This window comes from Opisthocomus hoazin, chromosome 1 (assembly GCF_030867145.1).
Source record: "Opisthocomus hoazin isolate bOpiHoa1 chromosome 1, bOpiHoa1.hap1, whole genome shotgun sequence".
In the NCBI taxonomy this organism is placed as follows: domain Eukaryota; kingdom Metazoa; phylum Chordata; class Aves; order Opisthocomiformes; family Opisthocomidae; genus Opisthocomus; species Opisthocomus hoazin.
Window position 1 is genome coordinate 17,938,215 of NC_134414.1, and position 26,434 is coordinate 17,964,648.

The 26,434-nt window shown below is 38.2% G+C and overlaps 1 protein-coding gene across 1 annotated transcript in view; it reads left to right on the forward strand.

Annotated features, from left to right (window-relative positions):
* The window catches only part of ARHGAP42 (Rho GTPase activating protein 42), a 174,652-nt gene that overhangs the window by 18,570 nt on the left and 129,648 nt on the right, over nucleotides 1-26,434 (forward strand). The window contains exon 2 of the mRNA XM_075417838.1: nucleotides 20,282-20,377. Coding sequence (XP_075273953.1) covers nucleotides 20,282-20,377 — 96 coding nt within the window. The remainder of the gene's footprint in view (nucleotides 1-20,281; nucleotides 20,378-26,434) is intronic.

Sequence of the window (26,434 nt, forward strand, 5' to 3'; positions counted from 1 at the left end):
TCTAAACTCTGTATTCAGAGGAGGGCAATAAAAATGGTTACTGTGAACAGCCATTGTCCAAGCAGGTAGGTTTTTGGAAAGTAAGATGACCATAGCATAGAAAACTAATTTTATCCCCTTTGTGTGTTGGAGAAGTTTTGGACTAATGCGATGTTTCCCAGAAGTGACAAAGAGAAACTCAACATTAGTGCTAGCATTTGAAAATGGAGAAATATTTGAAAAGGTGAATCTTTGTGACTTCTAACCAGAAAATGTCAGCTGCCTTCAGTCTTCAGGGTTCTAGACATAGAGAAGAAGGAAAAACCATCTCTGATACCGGAGTGTCCTGGTTTCAGCTGGGATAATTTCCCTCCCAGTAGCTGCTGTGTTTTGGGTTTAGTAGGAGAAGAATGTTGATAACACTGATGTTTTCAGTGGTTGCTATGAAATCAAGGACTTTTTCCAGTTTCTCATATTCAGCTGATGAGCAGGTGTGCAGGAGCTGTGAGGGAGCACAGCTGGATAGATAGCCAGGCTGACCAGCGGAAATATTCCATACCATAGACATCATGCTGGGTTTAGGAATGGGGGTTGGTTGGAGGACAAAGGCTCTCGGCAATTCTTTTTTCCATGAGTTTGAATCCTGTCTTGTCCGGGAAGTAGAACTTTTTCGGAAATTTTGCAGAATTCGTGATTTCGAGGTTCCACAGTCGCTGCTTGGGGACTGACTACAGTCATCGCGTGGTGAGAAAATTGTATTTTATATAGTTTGTTTTGCATATTCATTATTATTATTATCATTAGCAGTAGTAGTATTAGTATTTCCTTTGTTGTCTTACTGAGTTGTCTTTATCTCAGCCCGTGAGTTTCCCCTTTTGTCCATTTCTCCTCCCCACTCTGCTGTAGGGGAATAGGAGGGGTGAGCGAGCGGCTGGCTAGTGCTTAGTTGCACAGAGGTTGCCCAAACCCTGAAAGTTTAGGAAATACTAATCATGACAGTGCAGTGTGCACTGTTTGTAAATATCCATATTTCTTCTGTGCTTTCAGAAAAAGCTTAGAGGACTTCTTGTCTTCTCGCTTCACAATTCATTCTCAGGACTTGTTCTCCTTTTCAAGATACAATCTGGAGAAAGACCAGTATAAATTATGCCTTTGGGGGAAAAATTTGTTTTGTTTTAGTAATTCCATACTTAAAAAATATTCCAGACTTTCCCCATATCCTTGGGAGTGAACACCCAGGGGAAGAGGATGAATGGTATCTGGTAAAATACTTCTACGTTATGGCCTTTAGGTGTACCACTGGGAAGTTTTTTGAAGATGTCAGAATCTTGTACTGTTAGAGACTTAATAGCTCTGCTTGTGCGTTAATCTTTTAAAATCTAAATTTCCATAGCCAAACAAATCATCTGAGAGCATTGTGAAAACATGGATGGAAGTATTTTTCAAAGTTAATTTTCAATAGAAGTACAAAATTGTATTATAAAATTGTTCTGCCACTTGTGTGTACAGGTTCCTGCAATGCTTAATTAAATGATCAAATGCTGTTTTTTAAAGGCCAGGTAATAAGTTTTCTGTCTGTCACTTTCTAATGCAGACTATATACTGTCTCTAGTATCTCTTGAGTTTATTACAGCAGTCTTAATTTTATGCAGTCTTCATTCTACACATTATTTCCATGTAATGCTAGGTCTGCTATTCTGTTACTGTACAATTCTTACTGAAAGAAAAAAATTGTATCTTGTTTTTTTCAGGTTTTCTTTTGTTACCTTGAATGTTGTCTGTGTTGCATAGCCTCCTGCATTTAATTTAAAAATAACTGGTGTCAGTGATAAGTTTTATCAAGAAGAGTTCTACCAGGCCCTGCTGCAATCATGCAGATGATAGTGATAAGGAAATATTCAGGTAACTGTACTGTTCTGTGCTATTGCAGTGAATGTACTCTAATTTTTCTTGCAATAATCATTTACACTTCCACTTGATCAGAGCTCAATCTAGAAGACTTAAGACGCGAAAATTGTCTCAAGGCCTTCTGCTTTGCTTATCTATGGGGAGACAATGAAAAAGAGAATCTGGGTATTCACACCCAGAAACATGTTCTTTTTTTTAATTCAGTAGCACAAACCCAAGAATTTTAAAATGACTTTGTTAGGTGTATTTTGGGAAGCTGTATACCAACTAGTAAAGTTACCAGCAGCATAGTCTGTTAGCCATTGGAAAATTCAGTTCAAGAAGACTTCTTAAGCTGAACACTTCACTGAATTTTGCTGGAAAGGCAGAATTTTTGAGGGTTATTATTGGATTTTGTTTTGCTCTGAGGGAAGAGAAGTTTCATTTTAGTGTTAGAAATAGGAGGAGGAAGGAAAAATAAGGCAACCTGAGTGTCATTACTGATAAATTGGCACTGTAAGTCACAGTTTTTGTTTGACTTAGCTGGTACTCTTAGTAACTGTATATGTATATTGGTGGCTTCCAAAACCGATAGGATTTGTCCACTATTGGACAGACCAAACTGATTTTGAGTACAGTCTTTATCCAGTTTCTTATTAATACTCCCCAGTGATCTTTTTTATTTTCTCTTGCAGCTATTATGAAAATTGACAGCAAAACACACAAGATTAATTTATACATTTAGCTTGAGGGTATGATATCAAAGTTAAACTTATTAGCTCTTTGGCTGCTAAGTGATGAGCATGACCAGGTAGCTCCGATTATGTCATGTTCTGGGTTCTCGTCTGTAAGGAGTGGATCCTGGGAGTATAGTTTTCTATTGAAAGGTGCTTGTAAAAGGATTTCGCAAGCCTGTCTTTGTGAATAATGGGCTTGATAAGAGATGTTAGGATACATGGTATGTTTAGGGAGCCAGAGAATCACAGTCCTTAATAGATGAACTGTTACAACAGTCAGCAGGAGTCATTATGGTCTGTCTTGACAATGTGTTAGAATTGGGGTCTTCAATCCAGAAACAATTAACAAAACAGAATGACTCCTTTGGAGAAACTATGTATTGCCCTGCATGTTAGACCCAAAGATATCTGTAAAACAATCTGCTTATTGGAAGCTGTAATTTTAAATAAAATAATTAAAAATAATTTTTAAAATAACATGTTTAGTGCTGGGTTTTTCTCCTCTTGCAGCTGATATTTCAAAGTGCTCTGTTTGCTTATGTCAAGGAAGCTAACATGAATGTTTTGGGAAGAAGGTGTTTTGCTTGGCTGCTCATGCAGTCTCTTGAGTAATTCAAAGATCATAGGCTGTTCATCGATTGATGTTTACTTACACGTTCACCTGGCGATGAAACAGGATTATAGTCAATACATATTGAGCTCTGAAGGGACCATGCATCACAGTTAAGCACTTTACATGTTCATGAAAATTAAAAATTCTGCATTTAGAAAGGAACATCCAAAATCCAACTACCATGTTTGTACTCTGTCAGTTTGGTTCATATTGTTCATTGCAAACAACAGATGTTGCCTAGACTAACTGAAACTTTCTTCCCTACGGAGAATTCTAGTTCTGTTTTAAGAAGAATTTATGATTTCAGAACTGCATCCAGTTACAGAGCTTGCTTGGTTTTAATCTTGCTAAGGTTTCCCATGTTTTTATGAAAAGTATAACTCCATGGAAATGTTCCCACTTGTATTAAATGGAGGATAGAGAAGCCAGTATGTTAAGTGCCTCTGGTCTTTTGAAATGGAATCTACAACTCCTTTAAGCCGCTTTTCATTGAGAAAAGGGAGAGGAGAGCATGCTGGAGTGGAATCCATCCAGCCAACAAACTGTGAGCCATGCAAAGATTGTGCTCCAAGTGCAACTTCTTATGGTGTGCTGTAGGGGAAAATGTTGCTACAGTGATGTCAGGGACATTCTGCAGTCCGTCTTTGAGTAAAAATACAGTCCAATAGTCCAAAATTTAAACATCAAATTTTGCTTTATTAATACCTTAATAACAAATAACTGATTCAGGCTCAGAGTATTTAGATTTTTTTCTGCATCCCCACAATGAATTATTGACTTATTAAAGCTTTTCTACTGTGTGTGGAAACAAAATGGGTAGATAGTTTCCAAAAGCATTGTTACCAGCTATTCCAGTGTCAGTTTGTTTGTTTCAAGAAGGAACTTTTCCCATTTCTCTTGGAGAAAACCTGTCTCGGCTTCCTCTGGAACGTGTATGCAAGCAAAGAACCTCTCTATTTTCTATCTCTTCAATATTTTCCTGAGTATTGATTCTTTAGATTGAGCTGTGACGAGGTTAGATTGAAATCTTAGTGGGAAATAATCTTAGTTAATAGGAATTAACATGATTTTGCAGAAGAGAAATAAAATTCCACAGCACCTAAAAACTACTGGAAACGTTTTATATGCAAAACCCCTATGTTAAAATTATTAAAATGTAAACTGTTCCAATTAAGACACATCACAGTTTAATTGTGCAAATCTTAATTATTGTGCCCTGGTTTTGTTCCAGTCCTCTTTTCTTCTTTTAAGGATGTTCGAACTGAAGTTTAGCAAGTGACTGTTAAGTAAGCAAGCGTATTTGTGTGTGGTGCGTTCCTCATTTTCCTGGAGACTGACTTGAAACAGATTGAGAGCAGTAACTGCTGCAGCTGGAGTAACTGGGCATTCTGTAGGGGCTGCATTAAATGAATCAAAACAACGTTGTGTTGCCCTTTCTTTTTCCTTCTTTTTAAGGAAACTAGGATTTTCATAAAACTTTATTTTTTAAAATTATGCCCCCTTGGAAGAAAAATGTTGCAGCTTTTGTGGGGACAGGGAAGTGTGAAGAGCTGCATTCTTTCCAGCTCTGGTTAACATCTCTTGGTCTGAAGGAATGGCATCTGGAATAATGGGCGTGAAGCAGGGACCGACAAGGGTCTGCCTAATCACCAGTTCAGTGTGTGGCCTTAGGCAGTCTTGGTTTCAGCATCTCCATCTATCAAATAGGGTAACGGTGCTGCATATGTCATAGAAACAGCCTTCTTTTACTGTCTTTCTAGACTTGGCTTCCATGAAGGCTGAGAGAATTCTGTGTTCGTTACAGGACTTGGATGGTATGCAGTGAGCAATACTGAACTCTGAGGAAAAAACAAGTATTGAGTAGTGCCCATGTAGTGGCAGCCCTCATGCTAAGAGCTAAGTTAGGAAAAGTTTTGAAGAAAGAGTGTGAAGATGATGCTTGTGTGAAAGGACTAACGCTGTATAATCAGTCTTCATTTAAGCCATTTGGGTTTGGTAGCCCAAGTCACCTTTTGTCAACTATATATTTATTAATGCAGTTATTTTTACTGTTAAAAGTTCTACTTAGTATACCTCATAGCACAAGTCACTAAACAAGTCCTTGCTGGAGAAATTACAGCATTGTAATATGACTAAAGGAGTCATGGTCCACCTCCTCTGGCTCTGGCGCAGTTAAAGATGATACAGCCTCCAACTATCTATCATCACTCATCCCCTGGAGAACATCTCCCATGGTTCAGCCAGCAAGATAGAACATCTTCATGATCCTTAATTTTGCAGCGTCAACTCAGCTGTTCCTCCGTTGTGGTCTGTTGCTAAAATAGGTGACCCTAGATAAGTGGCTGAGGGGTGCTTACCCGTGATGGTGTGTTGGCTCATCCATGAGTGATAACCTCCTACTAGCAGATGGTGGTGATCAACTCATGGTGTCTTGAGTCATTCAAGCTATTGCAAAATGTACGTGTCCAAACCTTCCTACAAAGAGCTTAATGACCATGATGGGTCAGACCTGAGGCTTATCTGGTGTTATATCCTGTCTCTAGATAGGAGTAAGTGCTGTGCTGTGAACTGTGTTTTTCTCTCACACGCAGCACTGGCTGCCTAGGGCAGAGAATTCAGAGCAGGCAGAACACAGTGATGCTTCCGCTGCCTCTGCCGGTTTGGGGCTTGAAGATTTCCTGAGCAAGGGGTTATGTCTTTAATAGCTCTCAGTGGATTTTTCTTCTGTGAACTTGTCTAGTCCTTTCTTGAACCCACATAAATTTTTAATATCCACAGCATCCGGTGGCAGGGAGCTTCATGGTTGAACTACGCCTTTTAAGAAGCAGCATCTTTTTCTTTGTTTTGAACTTGCTTCTTGCAGTGTTAGATGGCCTTTTGTTTGCACTTTGTAAGAGACAGCCACCATTTCTGTACTGCTTGTGATTTTGTAGAATTCTTACAGCTCCCCAGTTGTCTGTTTCAGGCCAAGGACTGTGAGTGTGTTTCTTTAAACAGTATCTTCTGACCATTATTTACCTTTACCTTGTTTCCCTGTGCCTTTCCTAGGTACTTTGGGATGGTGTCAAGGAGTAAGACAAAATCTGTACGTAATGTTTAAATGCAGGTCTCTCATGGATTGATGGGGTGGCATTAGTGATATTTCTGTTTCTGTTCCTTTTTCCTGATTTCGAATAATGGCTAATATTTAATTTGCTTCTTGACTGGACCTAAGTGTAGAGTAATGAAACAACCTAGTTACTATTTATCTGTTTTAATGACAGGGTCTCATTCATGAGTGATAATAGTTAGTTCAGAACTCATTACACATGCCATAGTATAAACACTACTAGTACTAATGGATGGTAAGATTATTAATTAAAGGATACCACTCTACCAGGAAGATAACAGGAGGATGTTGTCGTATGTTCCTAAATCTTCTCATGACAGGAAAGTAGAACAAAATTCCAGAGAGTTAAAAGTTGAAAAAAAAGAAGTAAATGAAATATGCAGAAGCCTAGTTGGTCCTTCTTCCAAGTTATTTGACTTAAGAAAAACTAGACAGACTTCAGCAGAAGTCAAGATCATTAAAGCTCGTTATTTTTGTCTGAGAAGTTAATTAAGTAAAAGAGTCCAGAGAAGTGAATGTGAGGGATATTTCTTTTTTTCCTGTAAAATGCAAAGAGCCTGTTCTTTGAAATAATTTTGTACGTAGAGAGAAATATAATATGATTACTGCTTTTTACGGGGTTTATTTATGGCCCGCTTTGGCTGATTGCAATAAAACTGGAAAGAAAGAAAGAAAGAAAGAAAGATTCAAAAACTCTTTCATAACTGTTAAGGAAATAGTCCCATGCAAATTGGAGTTAGCTCCAAACTCCTTGGGAACACTTGATTCCCGAGCTGTACAAACAGAAGCTCACCTGGTGAAACAGATTTGTAGTTGGTATTTCATTTTTTAATGAAGCATATTTGGTGTGGCTGGTTCCCCCCTGCCACTATTACTAACATGTATGTGTTTTGGTAACAGTTTTCTGAGTTTAGGATACTTCAAGTGATTGAATTTAAACCCTCAGAAATGTGTCTTTAAGGCTTTGAAGTGCTTTCATGGCTCTCATCTCTGCATTTTCTGAATTCCTTTCATATTTTAAAGGTAGAACAGGGTTTAACTAGCATATTAAGCTAGTTTGCTATATAAAACTGATGTGTTTGGTATCCATTCTCCCTAAGTAGTACGAAGTAGCTATGTAGTGAATCGGCTCTATGGTGGATTATCTGAGTGCAAGAAACTCCTTTAGATCAAATTTGGCAAAGACTTTTAGTGCCATTTAACTTCAGCGGACAAAATCCTGCTTGATTTGGGGTCTCTGGAAGTGCCTATCTGACTCTTTAAACAAATGTTACTTACATCTGTTTGTGTGGGCATCTGTGTCAGGAAAAAAACCCCACACAACCCTGTTACGTGCACTGCCGAAGTTCATGTGACTGTGATATTAGTTGTCTGATCAAAGGAATCTAATCAAGTGTTGTATTCCTGAGCTCCAAGAGCCCGAAAGAATTTCATATAGAAAGTGTTTCATTTCCTTTAAAGTGAAGTGGTAGTAATTTTTTTTTAATGAGCTAAATGTACACATTTTAATTTTTTTCTCTCTCCCCCTCCTTCTGTTCTTACAAAACATTTTACTTTGTTGCCCAAGTGCAGAAAGCTTTGCCAGGAAGAAGGGTGAGCAAAGCTTCTGTTTCCCATGACCCTCGACTCTAATGTTGTTCCAAGAACTCACTACTTACAAATGCCTTGATAACTGCTTTCATTCCATTCATCCCTCCCCCAACGTCCAGCACAGGCCAGTGTGACCGATCCTCCTTCGAGCAGCTGTCTTTGCAAAACAGAGGAATCTACTTAATGTAAAAATCATGGCACATAAAAGCATTTAAAGATATATTGCAGAAATTTTTACCGCTAAAGATCTGTGTGATATTTCCTGCAGAGCTGATTTCTTGGTTTTCCTAGAAGCAGTTTCTTAATAGCTCCCTGTTCATATCAGAACTGACTAACCCTATTCTTTATTTTTTCCTCTGGGTATATATTTGAGTAGTGGTAGTAGTGGGAAAATTGCATTTCGTTCTACACATAGATGTATACAGCACAGAACCATCAAAACTAATCTTGCCCGAATAGTCGGAACTGTGGCTCCTTATGAATGCCTTACAACATAGGCTTTGATTCTATTGTGAAATTATATTTTCATATATTGCTTTGTGTTTCACTGTCTGTAAATAGGCACACACAATTTTAGAATTTCTCTGGATGCATTGTAAGATTAAGAACGAAAGGAAGAAATTTAAAAATATTTATTTAATTATTTATTTTAAAACACTACTAAAAGGCTGTCTGATGCACCAATACCTTATGTTGCACTAGAAATCTGGGAATTCCCATGTTTTTTCTGGCAACTCCTTGGCTGCCAGGCAGGAAGCCACTCTCTGCTTTTTCAACCTCTGGCAGCATCTGCTCTTAGTTTCTCTGTCCTTTTTTTTGTGGTGCTTCTCTGCCTGCTCACTGCTCGCCGGCTCTGGGATGTGCCAGGAGGAGTGAGAAATGACACAGCAAGGCTGATAAACCGTGTTTCAATGTAAGAGACTTGGGGGGGGGTGAAGACTGGGCTGTGGCCCCAGCTCCCTGGAAAAGGCTGACCACTGTTCTGGGAAATAAACATCCAGGGGGTGGGGGAAGAATGTGGAAAATCATAAAAGAGCATTTAAAATCCCCGGAAGGAGCAAGAGAAAGTATGTTGAGGGTCAAAGCAAATTTGCAGGGAAGGAAGTTTAGGAACCTGGGATGGATAACGGAGTGGTAGAAACTATGTAAAAGTTAAAGTAAGATGATATAGAAGAAGATATGAAAAAATAACACACACACAGAAGATGTGTGTGGGGGGGAAGTTAACATTCTCATTTTCTCCAGTCCTTTAGGGTTTCTATATGATCTCACACTAAGGCTGCTGCTTGAAGTTGTTTGTGCTTCAAATGACTGTTGAAACAAACCTGAAATTAATTGTGTTTGAAAAAGGGAGGAAAACTGTCATGTATACAGTGTTTCATGTTGGCCAAGCAGTTCTGCATGGCTGTGTGTCCTTGAATTGGATACCTTGGTGTGCTATCTGCATTAGTACTACAGGCACCTGAAAGACACTGTACGCTTGCGTCTGAGATTTTACAGCAGCCTGAGTTACGTCGATTTGAGATGTTGCACAAGGCTCTCACCAGTATTAAATGTTGATACCCTTTCCTAGTGTGAGAATTAGTGTATGGCAAGGACTATGTAAGCAAAGGATTCATCATGTGGCTCGGGTACAACAACTTGTCTGCCACCATGACCCGGACTCTTCTGGTGTACATTGTAAGTTGGAGACCATAGCAAAATGTACTGGAAGATGGTAGGCTTGGGAAGAGAATGGTATACAGCCCTCAACTGAAGTAAGCAACTTGAATGTCAGATAAATCTTTAAACAAGGAGGAGGGTAAGGAGTGATTATTTACTGTGTGTTATATGAGATATAGCCTTAGCTTCCACTCAGGTATGTTTCGTGTGCTTTACAGAGTGGCTGAAAAGTTAGACTAAAGAGTTGAGATCTTCCCGATAGAGAACTATGGAATAGTTTTATCAGCAGACACAGGGAAAATATTGGAAGAGCGTGGATCATTTTCAATTCATTAAGAATGGAGAAAAGCAGGGAAATATGCCTGTTTCCAAAGATTTGTCTCTGTCAGATATCTTTGAATACTCCAGTATTGGAAATATTGGAATCCTTACTGTGGATCTTGGCCAAAAATCTTACTGAATGAAAATAGGCATATCTATAAAGCTGCCTTTGTGTAGAAATGTTTTCGTTGACTGTAATTCCGAAAAATATAATATTCTAGAAATAGTACTAAGTGATACCCTACAGCAAATCTTTATAATTTCAAAAGTAAAATGAAACCAAATGCTTTCTGAAACTTTTAGCCATATTTCTGGAAAATATGCAAAAAATTGAAATTGGTAGCAAAGGAAAATTTTCTGTTCTGCTTTTAACCATGTGATTAGTCCTCAGCACAGGAAAGACATGGACTTGTTGGACCTGATCCGAGGGCTGGAATACCTCTCCTGTGAGGAAAGGCTGAGAGAGTTGTGACTGTTCAGCCTGGAGAAGAGAAGGCTGCGGGGAGACCTTACTGCTGCCTTTTGGTACTTAGAGGGGGCTTATAAGAAAGATGGGAACAGGGTTTTTAACAGGGCCTGTTGCGATAGGACAAAGGGTAGTAGTTTTAAACTAAAAGAGGGTAGATTTAGATTAGATAAAAGGAAGATATTCTTTACTCTGTGGGTGGTGAGGCACTGGCACAGGCTGCCCAGGGAAGCTGTGGCTGCCCCCTCCGAGAAGTGTTTAAGGCCAGGTTGGGTGGGGCTTTGAGCAGTCTGGTCTGGTGGAAGGCGTCCCTGCCCATGGCAGAGGGATTGGAACTAGATGACCTTTAAAGGTCCCTTCCAAGCCAGACTATTCTATGATTCTGTGATTAGTCATTTGTAAAGATTTTACTGTTGTATTAATTCTGTGAATGTGGTTTGATGATTGGAAGGTTTAGACTGTAGTAATTCCCTGCATAGTCAGTTTGTTTTCTAATTAAGTGTAGCAGTATTGCTGAATAGTCTTATAAATTAAAATACTGAGAAAGAAAGGATTTTGTAGCAATGAGGTAATGAGAAATAAAATACAGGAATGTAGGAGTATCAAAACAAAATGACACCACTCAATATGGCAAAGAGCTATGAAGTTATGTATGTACCTTAACTTTAGAGAAGCAGATGTGCAGTGCATATTGTGTGGTGTCCTCCACATTGATGGGTACAGGGCATACCTTCTTAGTTGCATTTTTATTCTTTCATGTATCTATAACTATGCAAAGTCAAAACAAGTTAGTCATTATATAGACTTTACAGCTTTTGCATACTAATCTAAAATTCACTTCTTTCTGCTCTTCTAAATATGTGAGTAAGGTTAGGTCTCCACATCTACAGACGAAGTGAGTTGGGATAAGGAGAGAAGTAGTGAAAAGAGGGGTGGAATGTTACCAGCATTGTCTTTTGACTGTCTAACCATTGACTGTATGACCAGTATTTGGCTCAACAGTTATGTTTCTGGGGAGTTTTGGTATGGTTTTGTCAAGTAAGTATGCAAAAGTGGCCTAAAAATATCCCCCCTCATTAAACATCAGTGTTATGTTCTTGAGATGTCTGCTTCAAGAATGTGTTGGATTTAGTGCTTAACCATAAAGAAATACTAGGAATATCCAAAGTACTGTACAAGTTTCTAACATAAGGAACTTGGGATTTAAAAATGTTGGTATGAATAGCTATGAAGTTTGTAAAAGGTACAGACTTTTCAGTAGCTCTTGCATCATAGTGTTAAGAAAGTGGGGATTTTGTTGCATTTGATTAAGGGGATTTCTCAGTGCTTACTAGAATGAGAAAGTAAATGTTGCGCTTTTCTCATGGAAATATTAATGAGTAAAAAAACAACACTGAAAAATTTCAAACTGCTATAGTGCTTTGTTTAACCCCAGAGGAATGCAGCAATGCATGGGCTACATGTTGACATATTCTGCTGATGTCCTTTCCCTGGAGATTATGAGAAAGAAATCAGCTTCCCTGAAGTTAAGAGCAAAACATTGAGCCTAAGGTGGAAAAGTAATGTGGGATTGTTGGGGTAGGGGGTTGTTTATTTTAGTCGCTTACTGTTGTTCCATGAATAGCAAGTTGGCAAATAATATACACCAATGAAGCTAGCAAATAAAGGGGATAAAGAGTTCATTGATAGCAACAATGAAAGACTGTGTCAATACAGAGCAATGGCCCTTGTGCTGCAAAATCTTTGGCACTGGGCACTGGATTCTGTATTCCCTTGTGGTCTCTTCTTGTGGCTTCTTTAGAAGGCATTATGGCAAGTGTCCAGCATTAACTCCATCTCCTTCTGTTTTGCCAAATTAAATTCTTCTGCAGAAATTTGGAATAACTGTGATCACTCATAAGAGGAGAGTTCTATTTTTTTTTTCCTTTTTTTGTCTTCTTTTTTTTTCCTATGACAATTAGAAAAGTGAATTTGATCCGCAAATTAATTCAGCTGAGAAATAAGGAATGACAAGTGTGTGTGTATGTAAATAATTTCATAAACAGAATTCTAAAAATTATGAAGTGCCATGGACAATGTCTGTGTAATGGTATAGACTAGGAACCATGTGTGATAGGGAAGACTCTAGTATGGAGAGCCACTTGAAATGGAAGATTGCGGAAGCTGTACCAGCTGACTATACAGGTTTTTTAGTGTGTTTGAAAGGCATATTAATATGTATTTTTAATTGCTTTGTAACTATAGGTGATATGGACATGCCCTTGTGTTATGGTGTTGATGTTTTTTTAAGCTGGCGTTACCTGTTCTGGCAGCAAACCCCAGAATTCTTTCAGTGTACAGCTGAGGAAATTAATTGCAGTACTGAGATACGAGCCAACATCCCCATGCTCAGCATTGCTGTTTTGGGCTAATCCCCAAGTCCTGTACAGGTCCCCCGGATTGCGCTGACCTGCTATCATATACATTATGAGTTTGGAAGATTTTCTGTATGTGATGGTTGCCTACAGCCGTTGATTTTCATTTATTTTCCATTTTAAAACACTAGTGAGTAACGAAAAGTGGAAAGAGTTGCAAATTGTGAAGAGAGTGCATTTTGTTTGTGTTTTCTGAATTAAGACCAACAACTGTGAAGCTGGGATTTTTAATGAGAAAGCCCTTAAGGCTGGAAGAAATTTGAAATATAGTGGTGATATACACAATCTTGCATGATAGATGCTTTTAACTGTTTAATCATTCATACTGCCTAAACATAATTGTACTGCCAGCTGCTGTGTTTACAGTCTATGATGTGGAAAAAGATGTCCCACTGTGACATGTTCTAGTTACAATCAAATTGACTGTAGCAAACACAGAAGCTGTTGAAGTTCAGTGCTTCTCAGTGGGGTGTTGTTGTTCCTCCAGCTTATTTCTGGCTGCTGATATAGCTCGTCTCTGTGAAGCTCGTTCTCATAAAATAACAAAACCAAGCCAGTTCCTGGTTCATCTTCACGGTAAAGAAGCGTGTGATTAAGTATTTAAGGAGACGTGCATCTCACAACTATTTTTCTGGATAAATAGCATTTTACAGATTTGTATTTGTAATACTGAAAGGCCTTTTTTCACATATGAATTTTTAAATGTTTCCTTGCTTCTGTCATTTGGTGCAGTAAGAATGCTGCAAATCATGCTCATAGCTGCTGTTTCACAATAGTAATATCTCCGTTATAAATCTACTTTTTCAAGAGTTTAGATAATTTAGCCAGAAAAATTGTTTATAGGATGAGAGTTGCTTATGAAATAAATCAAGAAAATAAATTTATTTGTAAAGCAATTTAAAAAAAAAAAAGCACCAAAACACAATAATGACTCAGGTACCGAGGAGTAAAAGTCAGTGAACTAGATAAATAGTTCTCTGCATTTTAGCATGCCATTTTTTCAAGTATTCCAGCAATATTTTTAATTTTCTGATGTGTTTTATTCACATATTACAGCTCCTTAATGCTCGGCTTTGTTGAGTAGCTTGGGTTTTAATAAACCTACATGTCAGTGCCTGACCAAATGAAATAGCTCATCAAGCATGGCACTGCAATGCATCTGGTCATACCTGGTAGAGGAATCAAACTGCCCAAAGGTTTGAAACACTGAAGGTGACTGTGCATAGTCTCCTTTCCAGTCTTCAACTGTCCTGAGGTTCAGCTAACTGAAGAATTGTCGCTAATACCCTGCCAGCTCAGCCATCGCCCCTTTGCTTCTGCTGTCTTTGAAGCCATACGGTAATAAGTAGCTTTGTGTCAGATCACCAGATATGTTGCCGTTATTGTTTTAGCCAGAGCCTCTGTTGTTTGAAGTCCCATTTACTGCATTCCAGCTGGCGCTCAGGAGTTCATTTAGGCATGTTTAATCTTCTCACTAGGTTTCAACTGCTGTTTTTCTTTATTAACCCAGTGAATGATACCAGGCTTTTCCAGGGTGATTGACATCAGTGAGGAACAGTGTTGGTTATTGGAACTCCATTTGCTAATTAAGTCATCTTTGTAAGTAAAGAAGTGGAAAGACTTCGGCTTTGATGGTATTTGCTGAGAACAGTTTCTTGCAGGTTGTTAGTAGGGTAGGGATATGGGTCCTTTGCAACTGCGTAGTTTCTGCTTTTGGAGCTTATTTGACTCCTGTCAAAAGCTTGGGTTTGCTTCTGTTCTTCCAGCCATGAGACTGGCAAAAAAACCCAAACAACCTTCTCACCCCAACCAAAAAAATTCTTTGCGCTTACCAACTTGTAGAATTCTTGTCAAGTTTCCTTATCTGTAGAACTTGATCCTTGTTGTGAAGGGCTGTGCCAAAGCAAATACACTCATTCTTTCATCTTTCAGGTAATAGCATCCATCATTTCATCACTTTGGTGCAATGTATTGTTCTCTCCTCCTCCTCAAGGTTCTGTATAAGAATTTATTTTATGACCTGTTTAACAAATCTAAGACAAGAAAGTTGAAGAATATTTCTGGTGATACAGAGGGACTGCATCATAGTTTTATCATCCTGTGTCCAGCATAGAAGTCCCTATCTGAAGCCTAAGAGAAGTTAATATATTGCAGTTCAAATTAAATCCTCATTTTTGGCAATTTGAAACAAAATGAATCTTAAATAAACCTGACTTCTGGGATAATGTAGAGGTTTCTTCCATGTTTTTATTGGGTAAATATGTGTTAAGCAGATTGATCAAAAATAGAAAACTTCAGGAAGAAGTACAACAGAGTAACGCATTTCCTGATTCTTCTGTGACTTTCCTGAATGGATGATGATTTTTATTATTCGTTCATTAGCATTATGATATGGATAGTTGGTATTGTATGTGTCCATATTTAATAGTGGTATTATATTACTTTCATGTGGTTAAACTGCAATTATCCTTTTATTGTTTCTGGTCATGTTGTAGTATAATTTTTTTTTTTTAGTACTTCCTTTGTCAGAGATCCACAAAAAAAATCTTGCTGGCCGGTTGACTTCCTTGAGCCCTTACTGAAACAGGCAACTCTATCTCAGTTTTCTCATTCCACTCACTGTAAGTAGCGTGTAGGTGGCTACTCTTGACTATGTGCCTTGCTGCAAAACTGAAGTGAATCCTCCCTTGGAATTGGGGAAAACAGGAAACAAAAGGTGTGGGTGAGTACTGTTGGAAAATAAATGTTAACAGAATTGCCGGTTGGAAATTCACCCCTCTGGCAACTGGGGGATAACAGGGTGTGTTTTCACTCTTTTGCTGGCACACAGAGAGATTACTCTATTTGAGTGCCTGCAGAAGAGCAGGGGCAACAGCATTTGTGTTATCGTTGAGACTTTAGAACGGCGGTCCTTCCCTGGAGGATAGATTTGTACTGTCAGTCAATAAAGCTGGTAAGGTTTTTATAGTAACTTAGAAGATCCTTTAACTCTACTTGTAAGACAATTTCTGTCCTGGTCTAAGTGAAGCATCCTAGTTATGTGGACTCCATGAAAAGAGGGGCATGACTATCACAATGTACGTGCTAGAAGCTGAGTAACAGCGACTCTTGTAATGCCACATAGCTTGCAGATGATAAAAAGGTGATTTGTTCGGTGTGGTGATTTACTTTCCTATGCCTAGAAGGAGCAGGATGCATTGAGGTCTCTCAGTGACATTAAGACTCTGGGATATACAGTGATAAATGACATCTTGTAAAGCTGGACAAGGTCTCTGCCCCATCTTTCTACTCTTTCTATTTTTTTGTCCAGATGAGATAAGAAGGTAGTGATACCATTTACCTCCTCTTGATTGATGAGGCGGTTGCTCTTAGATCTGATTTAATTCAATTTTGACTCTTCGTGTCTCTTAAAGGAGGGCTGCTTCTTGCGCAACTGGTCCGTTCTGTGACCAGGCGAATTTTGTAATCAGAGAATCACAGAATTATAGAATGGTTTGGGTTGGAAGGGACCTTAAAGACCATCTGGCTCCAGCCCCCCTGCCATGAGCAGGGACACCTTCCACTAGACCAGGTTGCACAGAGCTCCATCCAGCCTGGCCCTGAACACTTCCAGGGAGGGGGCAGCCACCACTTCTCTGGGCAACCTGTTCCAGTGCCTCACCACCCTCATGGTGAATAATTTTTTCCTAATTGCTAATCTAATTCTGTCCTCTTTTAGTTTACAGCCATTCCCTCTTGTCCTATCACTACACACTCTTGGGAAAAGTCCCTCTCCATCCTTCCTGTAGGCTCCCTTCAGGTACTGGAAGGCTGCTATAAAGTCACCCCGGAGCCTTCTCTTCTCCAGGCTGAACAGCCCCAACTCCCTCAGCCTGTCCTCATAGGAGAGGTGCTCCAGCCCTCTGATCATCCTCGTGGCCCTCCTCTGGACACGCTCCAACACATCCATGTCCTTCTTACATTGGGGGCTCCAGAGCTGAATGCAGTACTCCAGGTGGAGACTCACAAGAGTGGAGTAAAGGGGCAGAATCCCCTCCCTCAGCCTGCTGGCCACACTTCTCTTGATGCAGCCCAGGATACGGTTCGCTTTCGAGTCAAGTGGTGATGCTCCTAAGAAAGAAGTTGATAAATATAACTAACTGCACCGCATAGTCCAATGTTGGTGGTTCAAATGCTGTGTTGAGCCGTGAGTTCTTACAGAGTAACTCCTATTACAACCTCTGCGAAGCTGTCCAAGTAAGCTGGAATTTTCTGTAGAATAGTATTTTTTTGTGTTTTCAGGTAAAATTAACTTTGTACAGAACCTGTAAATTAGTGTCACAGGAAACATCTGACTTTTGAACTTCATTTTATTCCTTAATACACTGAACAGCTTTAACCTTAAGACGGTATCTTCTCATACTTTCAAGCCATTAGAATAGGCCTCACATAGAGGCAGAAATCTCCAAATGGTATCATTCTGGATGATTTTATCAAGTTATGATCTCTGTAATTCTCACTACATTTTTCATACCCACTGTTTCTGGGTTAGGTTAAATATGCCTCCTTGAGGTTCAAAATGTATAAGCACTACCACTGTCTGATTTGCTGACACAGTGAAAGAGATCAGCATCTGTGTATGACTAGTCCAGGATATAAAATGGAGAGTCCACCTTGGATATTTTTATCATTCGTTTTCCTTTCCCTTGACATTTGTTCCACTGAACCTTGCGCGTGGGGAAGAGTGATAGGGGAGAGTCCATGCTCCCTCATTTCCTTTCGTGTTCACAGAGATGCTGGTCATCGGGGCAGCTGTTAGATTGTCCGGAGGGAATAAATCCTCAGTCCTATTAGTGATAGTTGATTTTTACATTTCAGTGTACTTGCAATACAGAATCTTTTTCATTCAGTCACTTTAAGGCCATATTATTCCTGTTGGCACCAATTGGTATGCAGCAGTTTTATAGAACGGTTTAGGACTCAGTGTAGTAACTTGGTGGAAGAGCCAACAATAAAACTACATTTCTTCCCTTTAAACTCAAAGCATCATGCTGTGAACAAATTCAAGTTTACATTTTTCTAACAGCTGTAGAACAGTCAGTTGCTTAGATATCAAAGATGCTGTATTTGCAGAAAACTGAATACTTCATCTTCTGAAGATCTATTTTGTTTTCATCTATACAAACAGTAGGATGCACTTGGTGTTTAGCATCTAATTTGTTAATACATTTAATAATACAATCTTCATGTACAGAACAGTAGGAAATGTTCAGTAAGGATGCAGTAATTCTGTGTGTCTCTTAATGGAAAACACCATATATTTTGATAATGAGAGGATACTTCAGTGTCAGGAAACCACAGATGAATCTGCTTTATAACTAATTTCATTACCAATGTCAATATACTGTGAAGAACAGTGCGTCTCATGCATAAAATAAGAATTTATATAGAAAATTATGTGATGTGGATGTAAGGAACCTTTATTGTGGAGATTTTTTTTTTCATCTAAAGAAAATACAAAAAGTATGCAATACATATTCTAAAAGAAAAGATGTAAGAAATTACTTTATGTTTTGACTTTTAAATATTGTAAATAGTTGCTAAATAATTCATATCGACGCAGTCAGAGTTTTATTTTAGAGGAAGTATGTTTTCTAAATTTCTGAAAGAAACAATTAACTAGGGCAGATACCTAAAATCTCCTCTGGTAACTTTTAATATTTTTTTAATGTTCATTTCTTTAATCTCATAGCAGCATTAAATGGTCAAAGAGGTAGTGGCCTGCAGGCTGAAGTTCAGGGGACACCTTTCCTTCGGGGAAGGGAGGGAGCATTCTTTCCTGTTTTCTATGCATTTTATCAAAAAGATACGGAATTTGTTTACCCAGTTCTTTACACACTAGTTATTTATCAGACAAACTTATGGAATTTCTTACTAATACAAGAAAAAAATCTGTTCATGTCTGTATTGTCTAAAGACTGCTGGTTCTCTTGTTGGACTGATGTTCCCTAGAGCTGCACATAAAATAGGAAAGCAGCAGGCACTGAGCAAATACAGGGATAGTATCCTGATAGTGATGCTGTTGCTTGACAGTGGTTACCTTTATTTAAAAAAAAAATAAATTTCAGTCACCTTACTGTGTGGATTCTTATTTGGAGGTGTTTGAAAGATTTTCAACTTTTACTTCATTTAGGATAGTGGAATGATTCTTACTCTTGGAGATTGTTCAAATTTAAATGACGCTACTTTCTTTGTGTCTGTCTTGACTTTGGACATCAGGCCAATTTGAGTATTTGTATATTAAGTTTTATTCCTGCCAGGAAAAAGGTTGGCCTTCTAGTTTTGTCTCTAGCATTGAGTAAATTGGTATTTATGGCTTCATAAGAACAGAGGGTTTAGGAAATCACCAAATGGCTGAGGTTGGAAGGGACCTCTGGAGGTCATCTGGTCCAACCCCTCTGCTCAAGCAGGGACACCAGGGTTGCCTGGGACGATCTCCAGATGGCTTTTGAACATCCACAAGGATGGAGACAGATACATGATGCTTTTGAAACAGAGTTTGTGACTCGGCTTTTGTTCATAACTTACCCTTCCCATGACTTTTGATTAAATTTAGCCGATATCAGAATATTAATTGCCAGTTTTCCTAGCTTTAAACCTAGCTTCAAAGTAGATACCACAGATATATCCTCTAGGACATAGAGGATTCTTGCTGGTTTTCTGGGCTCATCTGGACTGGTATAATTTTTAAGTCTTGACCGAGTTAATTTGTTATCACATTTATCTGTCCATTTGCCATTAGTATACCTAAAAAAGAAAAGAACAGATTTCTGTGGTTACATTGATATTTAGTATTTACACAGTTTTTTTTGTTGGAGTGTGTACAATTCTAATGAAATTTCATGTTCTGTACTTTGGATTACTTTGACACTTCTTTGGTCTGAAGGTCCACTTTGTGTAATTCAGTGAAAATAATCCATTGACAGCCTAGTTGATTGGCGAGGACCTGTGATTTATTTTTGTCCCTTCAATTTCTTTTTACAAAGCTTTTGCATAACACTATATAATGTTTTAATGTATTAGAATAGTTAGAATGCAATTCTTTTGATGATGTTTTATGTAAGAAACTGTTACAAGCTTGATTTTAATCTGCAAATGAGTCTTGCAGCATTTATATAACAGTGGTTTACTGGCATATGCAATTTGCGACTAGATGTTAATTTCTTGTTCTAAATTCTTATTTTTCAAGAAGTATAGCAATTCTTTAGTTGTCAGCGTGATACCTGTATTAGTGTTTGAAATCTGGCATCTAGCATGTTTCATAGGTTTCTAGGATATCTCAGGTACTTTGATTTTTAAATGGTGATAGGGATTGCTGAATGAAGTTATGGTACTAAAAAGATACTAAAGAGGAAGCTTTGTAAACAGAAAAAATATTTCATGCAGGAATGCATGAAACCTTGTTCCAGTGATATTCTAGTGGACTAATTCTGATTTTCTTTTTTTATTATTCTCAAATTTTAGATTTATCCATGGCAGTGCAAAAATTTTCACAGTCTTTACAAGATTTCCAGTTTGAGTGTATTGGAGACGCTGAAACTGATGATGAAATTAATATTGGTAAGTACATTCTATGCTCTGGTTGCAGTGGCATTTTAGATTGTTTCTTATATATTTAATATGATACCACAGTTAACAGTTTTTCTTCAATGGAGCATAGAACAAAAATTAAAAAAAATTCAATGAATAGAAATCACGCAAGACTTCAAAAAGACATGTCAAAAAGGCTATGTCTTCATGACATAGCTTGGTTCATTGTGGTGCAAAGTATTCAGCAGTACTTTGTCAACGGAGTCAGCTATTAATCTTCTAAATTCTGCTGCTATTTTTAATTTCCAGCCAGTTTTCATTGGGATACTAAAAGATATGCAAGTTTCCTATGAAGTACCATAGGTCTGCAAAAAACCACTTAAGTGCCTAGTAAGACACAGGAAGTATTTAAGGGCCTAAAACCAGGAATACGTTCTTTACAACTTTTGCATTCCAAAGTATATAGTTGTCTGAGCTTTTGCCAGTAAAATTTACTAACTGCTTAATGTTTTGTCTCTGCACACACCCAGAACTTCTGCATTCGCAGAACTGAACAGCTCAGCTTGTCTTGAACATAAGCCTATTTAGCATCTTGAAAATATTCTTCCTTGAGCAGACTTAAACCTGGAAACATTTCTAGGATTCGGAAATTCTGCCATTCTTTATTGCATGGCATTGCCGCGGTTGCAGTGATGCTTTCAGGGAGTGCTGCAGCAGCTGCAGTGCTCCAGCTCCTGTTGGTGAGAAACCTGTATTATAATCAGTTTTCAGAATGGTGAGGTTTGGTATCCAGAGTCTTACATACACATGGCCTCCATGTCTCTCCCAAAACTTCTGGGAAGAAGGAAGTTAAAGAGTTGGTTGCTTCTGGTTGTTAAAAAATAGTTGCTTCTAAAAATACATAATTTGGCACTACAAGAAGGAATGTAGGACTCATTGGTATTTTTAAAAAAAATCTATGTAATGCAGAGAGGAAACTTGAATTTGGGGTTTTCCAACCGTATCTCTTATTATAACCTATTTTCAAGTCTCCTCTCCCTTCAATATTTCCCTTTTCCTGGTTGAGTTACCTAATCATTGGGCAAAAGGTCTGACCTGCTTGCTTTCACTGGGAGGATGTGCCTCATCCTGATTCCTGCAAGACTGTGATAGTTAGGAGACTGTCATCAAAGATGGTTGGTATTTGGTCACTGTCTTCCACTAGCCTTTGGCAGGGGGAGGTTTAATTTTACTGAGAAATAAAAGTGGGGGAGTGAAAACACTGAGCTGCTTCTATTCAGATATACACCCGCATATATTCTTAAGGTGTGCCAGGCTTGGCAAAAGACAAAAATGAATGGTGTTTATGCACTCTTTGGCATTCTACATGTTATTTCTTGGCTGCAAAAGTTAGCTTGTACATGCTTTATGCATTTAAACTAAATCCATAGTATCTCAGTTGTCTTAGATTTGGTCTATAACTATTTTAAAGACAAGGGTTTGCATTTAAAATGAGGTGACTGAGGACAAAGACAACTTTCATTATACTTGTAACCTAAATGTAGCAAAGAAAAGACATTTTATTGTTTGGACATTAAACAGGCGTTTAAAACTATTTAAGAAAAAAACAGAGTTCATGAAGTTTGACAGCTGATTTATTTCACTTGGATCTTCAAAGAGAAGATTTCTAGCTTCTAAAGCACCCACTGCCTGATGGATTGTCGTGTACATCAAAGAAGCTTATAAGAGTAAAAGGTAAACTGACAGGAATCAAATTCAAGTCTGAGAGAGCTTGAATGGTACTGTGTGCTTTTATAGGGTAAGGCTCAATTTTTGATCTCCCTAGAGCCATGACCTAGAATTTGTCCATATCTTTAACATGACCCAACAAGCTAGATGTTTGCTTATCATCAAAGACAGCTTTGTATAGATGAATCCTGCTCTCTGTGCCTCCTTCTGCCTTTACTTCCTTTTTTAAGAATATCTACGATTGTGCAGGCCACTGGGAAGTTTCACGTCAGTCTGCAGTGATACTCGGTGATACCTGATAAGGTCTGTAAAAAAACACTATACATAGGGGCTTAACACAGGGACTACATTCTGACAATTTTAAAATACATTGCTATTTCAAGCTTAGCATTGGAAATCTACCCTAATCCACCTTAGCGTTAGAAATGCACCCTCTGAATAAGACGTTTTCTGTCAGGATATGATTATTTCTGTTAAAAAAAAAAAAGTTTCAGCTTCTTTCACAGTTGAAATATAAGTGAATTTTCTCTTTTTTTTCTTACCAATAATAAATATTTTGAACTGAGTTGATAGCTCCATGAATTTTTTTTTTTAGGTAATACTGAATTTGAAGGTCTCTGTTCAATAACTAAGAACAACATAATTTTTTGATTTTTTTGCCAGCCTGGGCTTTAATAGCAGCATTTAGTTTTATTTGCATTTCCTGTAACCTGTGCTTTTTTAGCTGCTCCCTTTATACAGCTCATCTATTCCAATAAGCAATTGACACAAAATACATGAGAAGTAGTTCTAATTAAGCTCCGTGACACACTCAATATATGCAGAATTATTATGATATTCTTCATATTTATTTTACTCTGTCTATGGTTTAATCCAGCGATTTATTTGGAGGTTTTGTTTTCTTTTAATTCCCATCTTTGTTTTCTAATTTTTATGATTTCTTCCTTCTTATTTACAGATATTTAATTCTTCCACAGAAGTGTTGTTCTTTTTTGAGAAAAAATGCATTTTATGTAATCTTTCCACATTGTTACAAGTTACCCAGGTTTATCTACATAGCCACTTTCAGCCATACCATGGGCACTTGAGAGTCAGACATTTTGTGCATGGATTGTTGGCTGTTCCCGTGACTTGCTTGAATAAGCAGATTGGCTTCTTCCTCAAATTATCTACAGCTTGATTTTTTTTTTTTTTTTTAAACTATGAACATCAAAGGATTCATGCTACAAAAAGCTTTTTGAGATTTTCAGAGATTTGCCAGCGAATTGGGTTTGGGCAGCGGTGGTCTTCAGCTTTGCTAGCTTTTCTCGTGAAAAAATCAACAGCTAGCAACAGTTGATAGTAGAACACGGATATTAGTTCCGGTTGCGTGGGATTAGCCAAGCTGAATTCAGCCAAGCTGAATTTTTTGCGCAATTGAAAAGTTACGGAGAAAGTGGCTTCTTGGATGCAATAATAACACAATGAATGACAGTAAATCATTAACATAGATAGGCATAGTAACAAAGGTGTGATGTAACTCACCCTTACTCTAAGGAAAGGGTGTTGCTTCTCTCATCTTCCTAACAACTGTGCTTCCCTCGGTCTGAAATAGCCAAGACTTGACAACACTTTGCCATTTGCTCTTTTTAGATATATCACCCTGTGCGCAGTTACTCTCAGCCCCCTTTGCAATTAATATTTTGCACAGAGATTAGATACTTTAAATTGACAGTGAATGAATGTAAAGGATGTCAGTCATTTGTCATGTCTAGTGAGAGTTTTGTGCAGAATAGATGCATGATTTCTACATGTTTCAAACCTTATAGGTAACCTAGAACGTAACACAGATGAGATCAGTGCAAAAATTATGTTTTTAATGAATCAAGTGTCTTTTTCCTCAGTGTACACTGTGCAGGCATAAATTTTGCAAGGACAAGGTTTGCTCAGTTCTTCCTTTCCTAATATCCAGTTTGTGTCACCTGATTCCTTCTCCAGGAATCTCCCTGGTTTTTATCCTCTTTTCTTCTGTTTGTATGATCTGGATTGTCGCTGATACAGATGAAAGTAATAAACTTTATTATTTAACTCAATGGAATTCTGTCTTGTTCCTTAACAAGTTCTTGTCTATTTTGTATTATGGCTAATTATAAATCAGTATGATTTAATATCAGCAGTGTAAGGCCACGCTCTGCAGAATTAAAAGAAACCAAGTCAAATAATTCCATTCTGATATTCTGGCATTTTACTTTAGTATCTGGTTTTTATTACTGTGTGCTCTTTAGGCAAAAGCACTGAAAGGCTGTGTATTTCACTCTGTTACTGCTGGTTTTGAGGGTTTTTTTTTTTCCTGAAGAGAATTATATTGATATATGACAGCTGTTTCAGGTAGCATCAGATGGTTGATTTAGGAATGTAATGGGATTATTATGATCTATAAAATCATTATTAATTGAGCAGCAAGGAATAGGTCAGAAGTTGTAAAATGTGATATCTTTCCTTATGGGAACTGAATTCTCCTCTTGCTGCTAGCAGTTGTGGCTCATGTGATCTTTGCTGACTCAAACCTCAAGTCATTCATGGGGTTATTAAAATTGCTAGCAACTAACCACCTACAGAACTGTTAACTCATACCATGCAATTATGTTGTGTACAGCAGTTAGTTTCAAGTTGAACTTTGAAAAATCCACTGAAATGTGGATCCACTGGGCAGAAAGAACTTAAAAAGGAAAAAAAAAAACGAAAGAAAAAAACTTCAACAGTAGTTGTTTGTGAGAGTCCGCTGCTGTGTTCATAAGGCTCTCTTGTTTGAGTTGAGCAATGATGCCAGAAGCTCTGCTGTCTTTTTCGCTTGTACCGGGCATCCACATGCACGATACTTTTGAGTTAGCAGCTGCTTTGCCCTCTTTGAGAGCCTGTCAGAGGACAAGCATCCTGTTATTCCAAGCAGCAAATAGATCCATCTTTTGTATAAAACTACAGAAATAAGAAAAAAAAAAAAAAAAAAGAAAATTTCCTTCCCCCTGTCTCTTATAACGATGTAGAAGCTTAGTTGGCATTCAGAGGTACCAAATTCAATTTTTTAAATGATACAAACTGCAGATGCAATGCTCTGTTAACATGGAGAAAAAACAAAAGGTGAATTTATAGGAGCTGTATGCCTACCTAAAGTGTGTGGAGGGAAATCTTGGCAAAGCAGTTTGTGGGCATTGCACTCTCCAAGTTTGGCGACTTTCTTTGGGAGCTAGTCGGGGGCTAATCAGGAGCCTCAGAAGGTAGCTGTCAGGCTAGTCATGATTGCAAGCCACTGTATCTCTGTTATGGTTTGTGGTGTGCAATGACTTCTTGAATTTGCCTGGCTGGTTCAGAAGTGTTTATTAAATCCCATGGAGCCACCTACGGTCTGAATCACTTGGATATCTTACAGGACATCTCCTTAATCACTGGAGGTTAGCTTTGATGTTCAGGAAAGTTCTTTTTAGGGTTAATATTCTACCTGCTTTGCATTGAATTCGCATTCATAACCAGGTTTCTGAATGGAATTACCAAATAACATACACCAAATAAATGTGAAATGAATTCCAGGGGCTGAGGTCTAGTGGAGGGGAAGAGGAGGATCTTGCTACCATCTTGAGGGTGGAGTTCTGGGGGTGGATTTTGTTAGCGTAGGCATCATCCCAATAACTGTCTTAGTGCTTAAGGTTGTTGACCTTGTGGAACAGAGTAGAGACAAGCGTATTTACAAAAGGCGTTTTTTTAGATGGGTGGGGAAGGGTTGAGTCCGGAATTAGCGTAGAAGGCTATTTGCAACTGAGAGTGAATTTGCATAGAAAGATTGTATGCTGTTTTTCCACAGTAACTACATGCATAGATTTGCCAACTCTTCTTCCTCCAGTTGGAAGAATGAATTTTAAGATTAGCTTTTTAGGTGACCTTCAAAAGCAACTTTGCATAAGCTACTTGGAAGTTCTGAATCACAGGAGAGAGTTATTTGGTACTCCTATTGGACTATTTTTATCTACAAAAGTTAAATAGTAACAAATTATGGGAGGAACTCGGCACAGTCAGGGTGTGAAATGCCTGAAGCATTTGTTTAAAATTTGTTAAATATGTTCCTACTGTTATTTTTTTTATCCCTGGTGTATATTTAAACAAATGTCACCTGTTTCTGGAATGCTGTTGTTTCTTGACTCCAAGGAATGAGTGATTTTATGCTAGTGGTGGGATCCCATAGAGGCTTCAAAGCAGCATCTGCACCAGAAAGAGGAGGTTGGCATTCTGTTGGTCCAGCCCAGAACTCTTGTCCTTGCTGTGGAAGGTCAAATGAAGCTGACAAAGCAGGAAATGAAATAGTGTTACAATAGGCCTTTATCTGTGGAA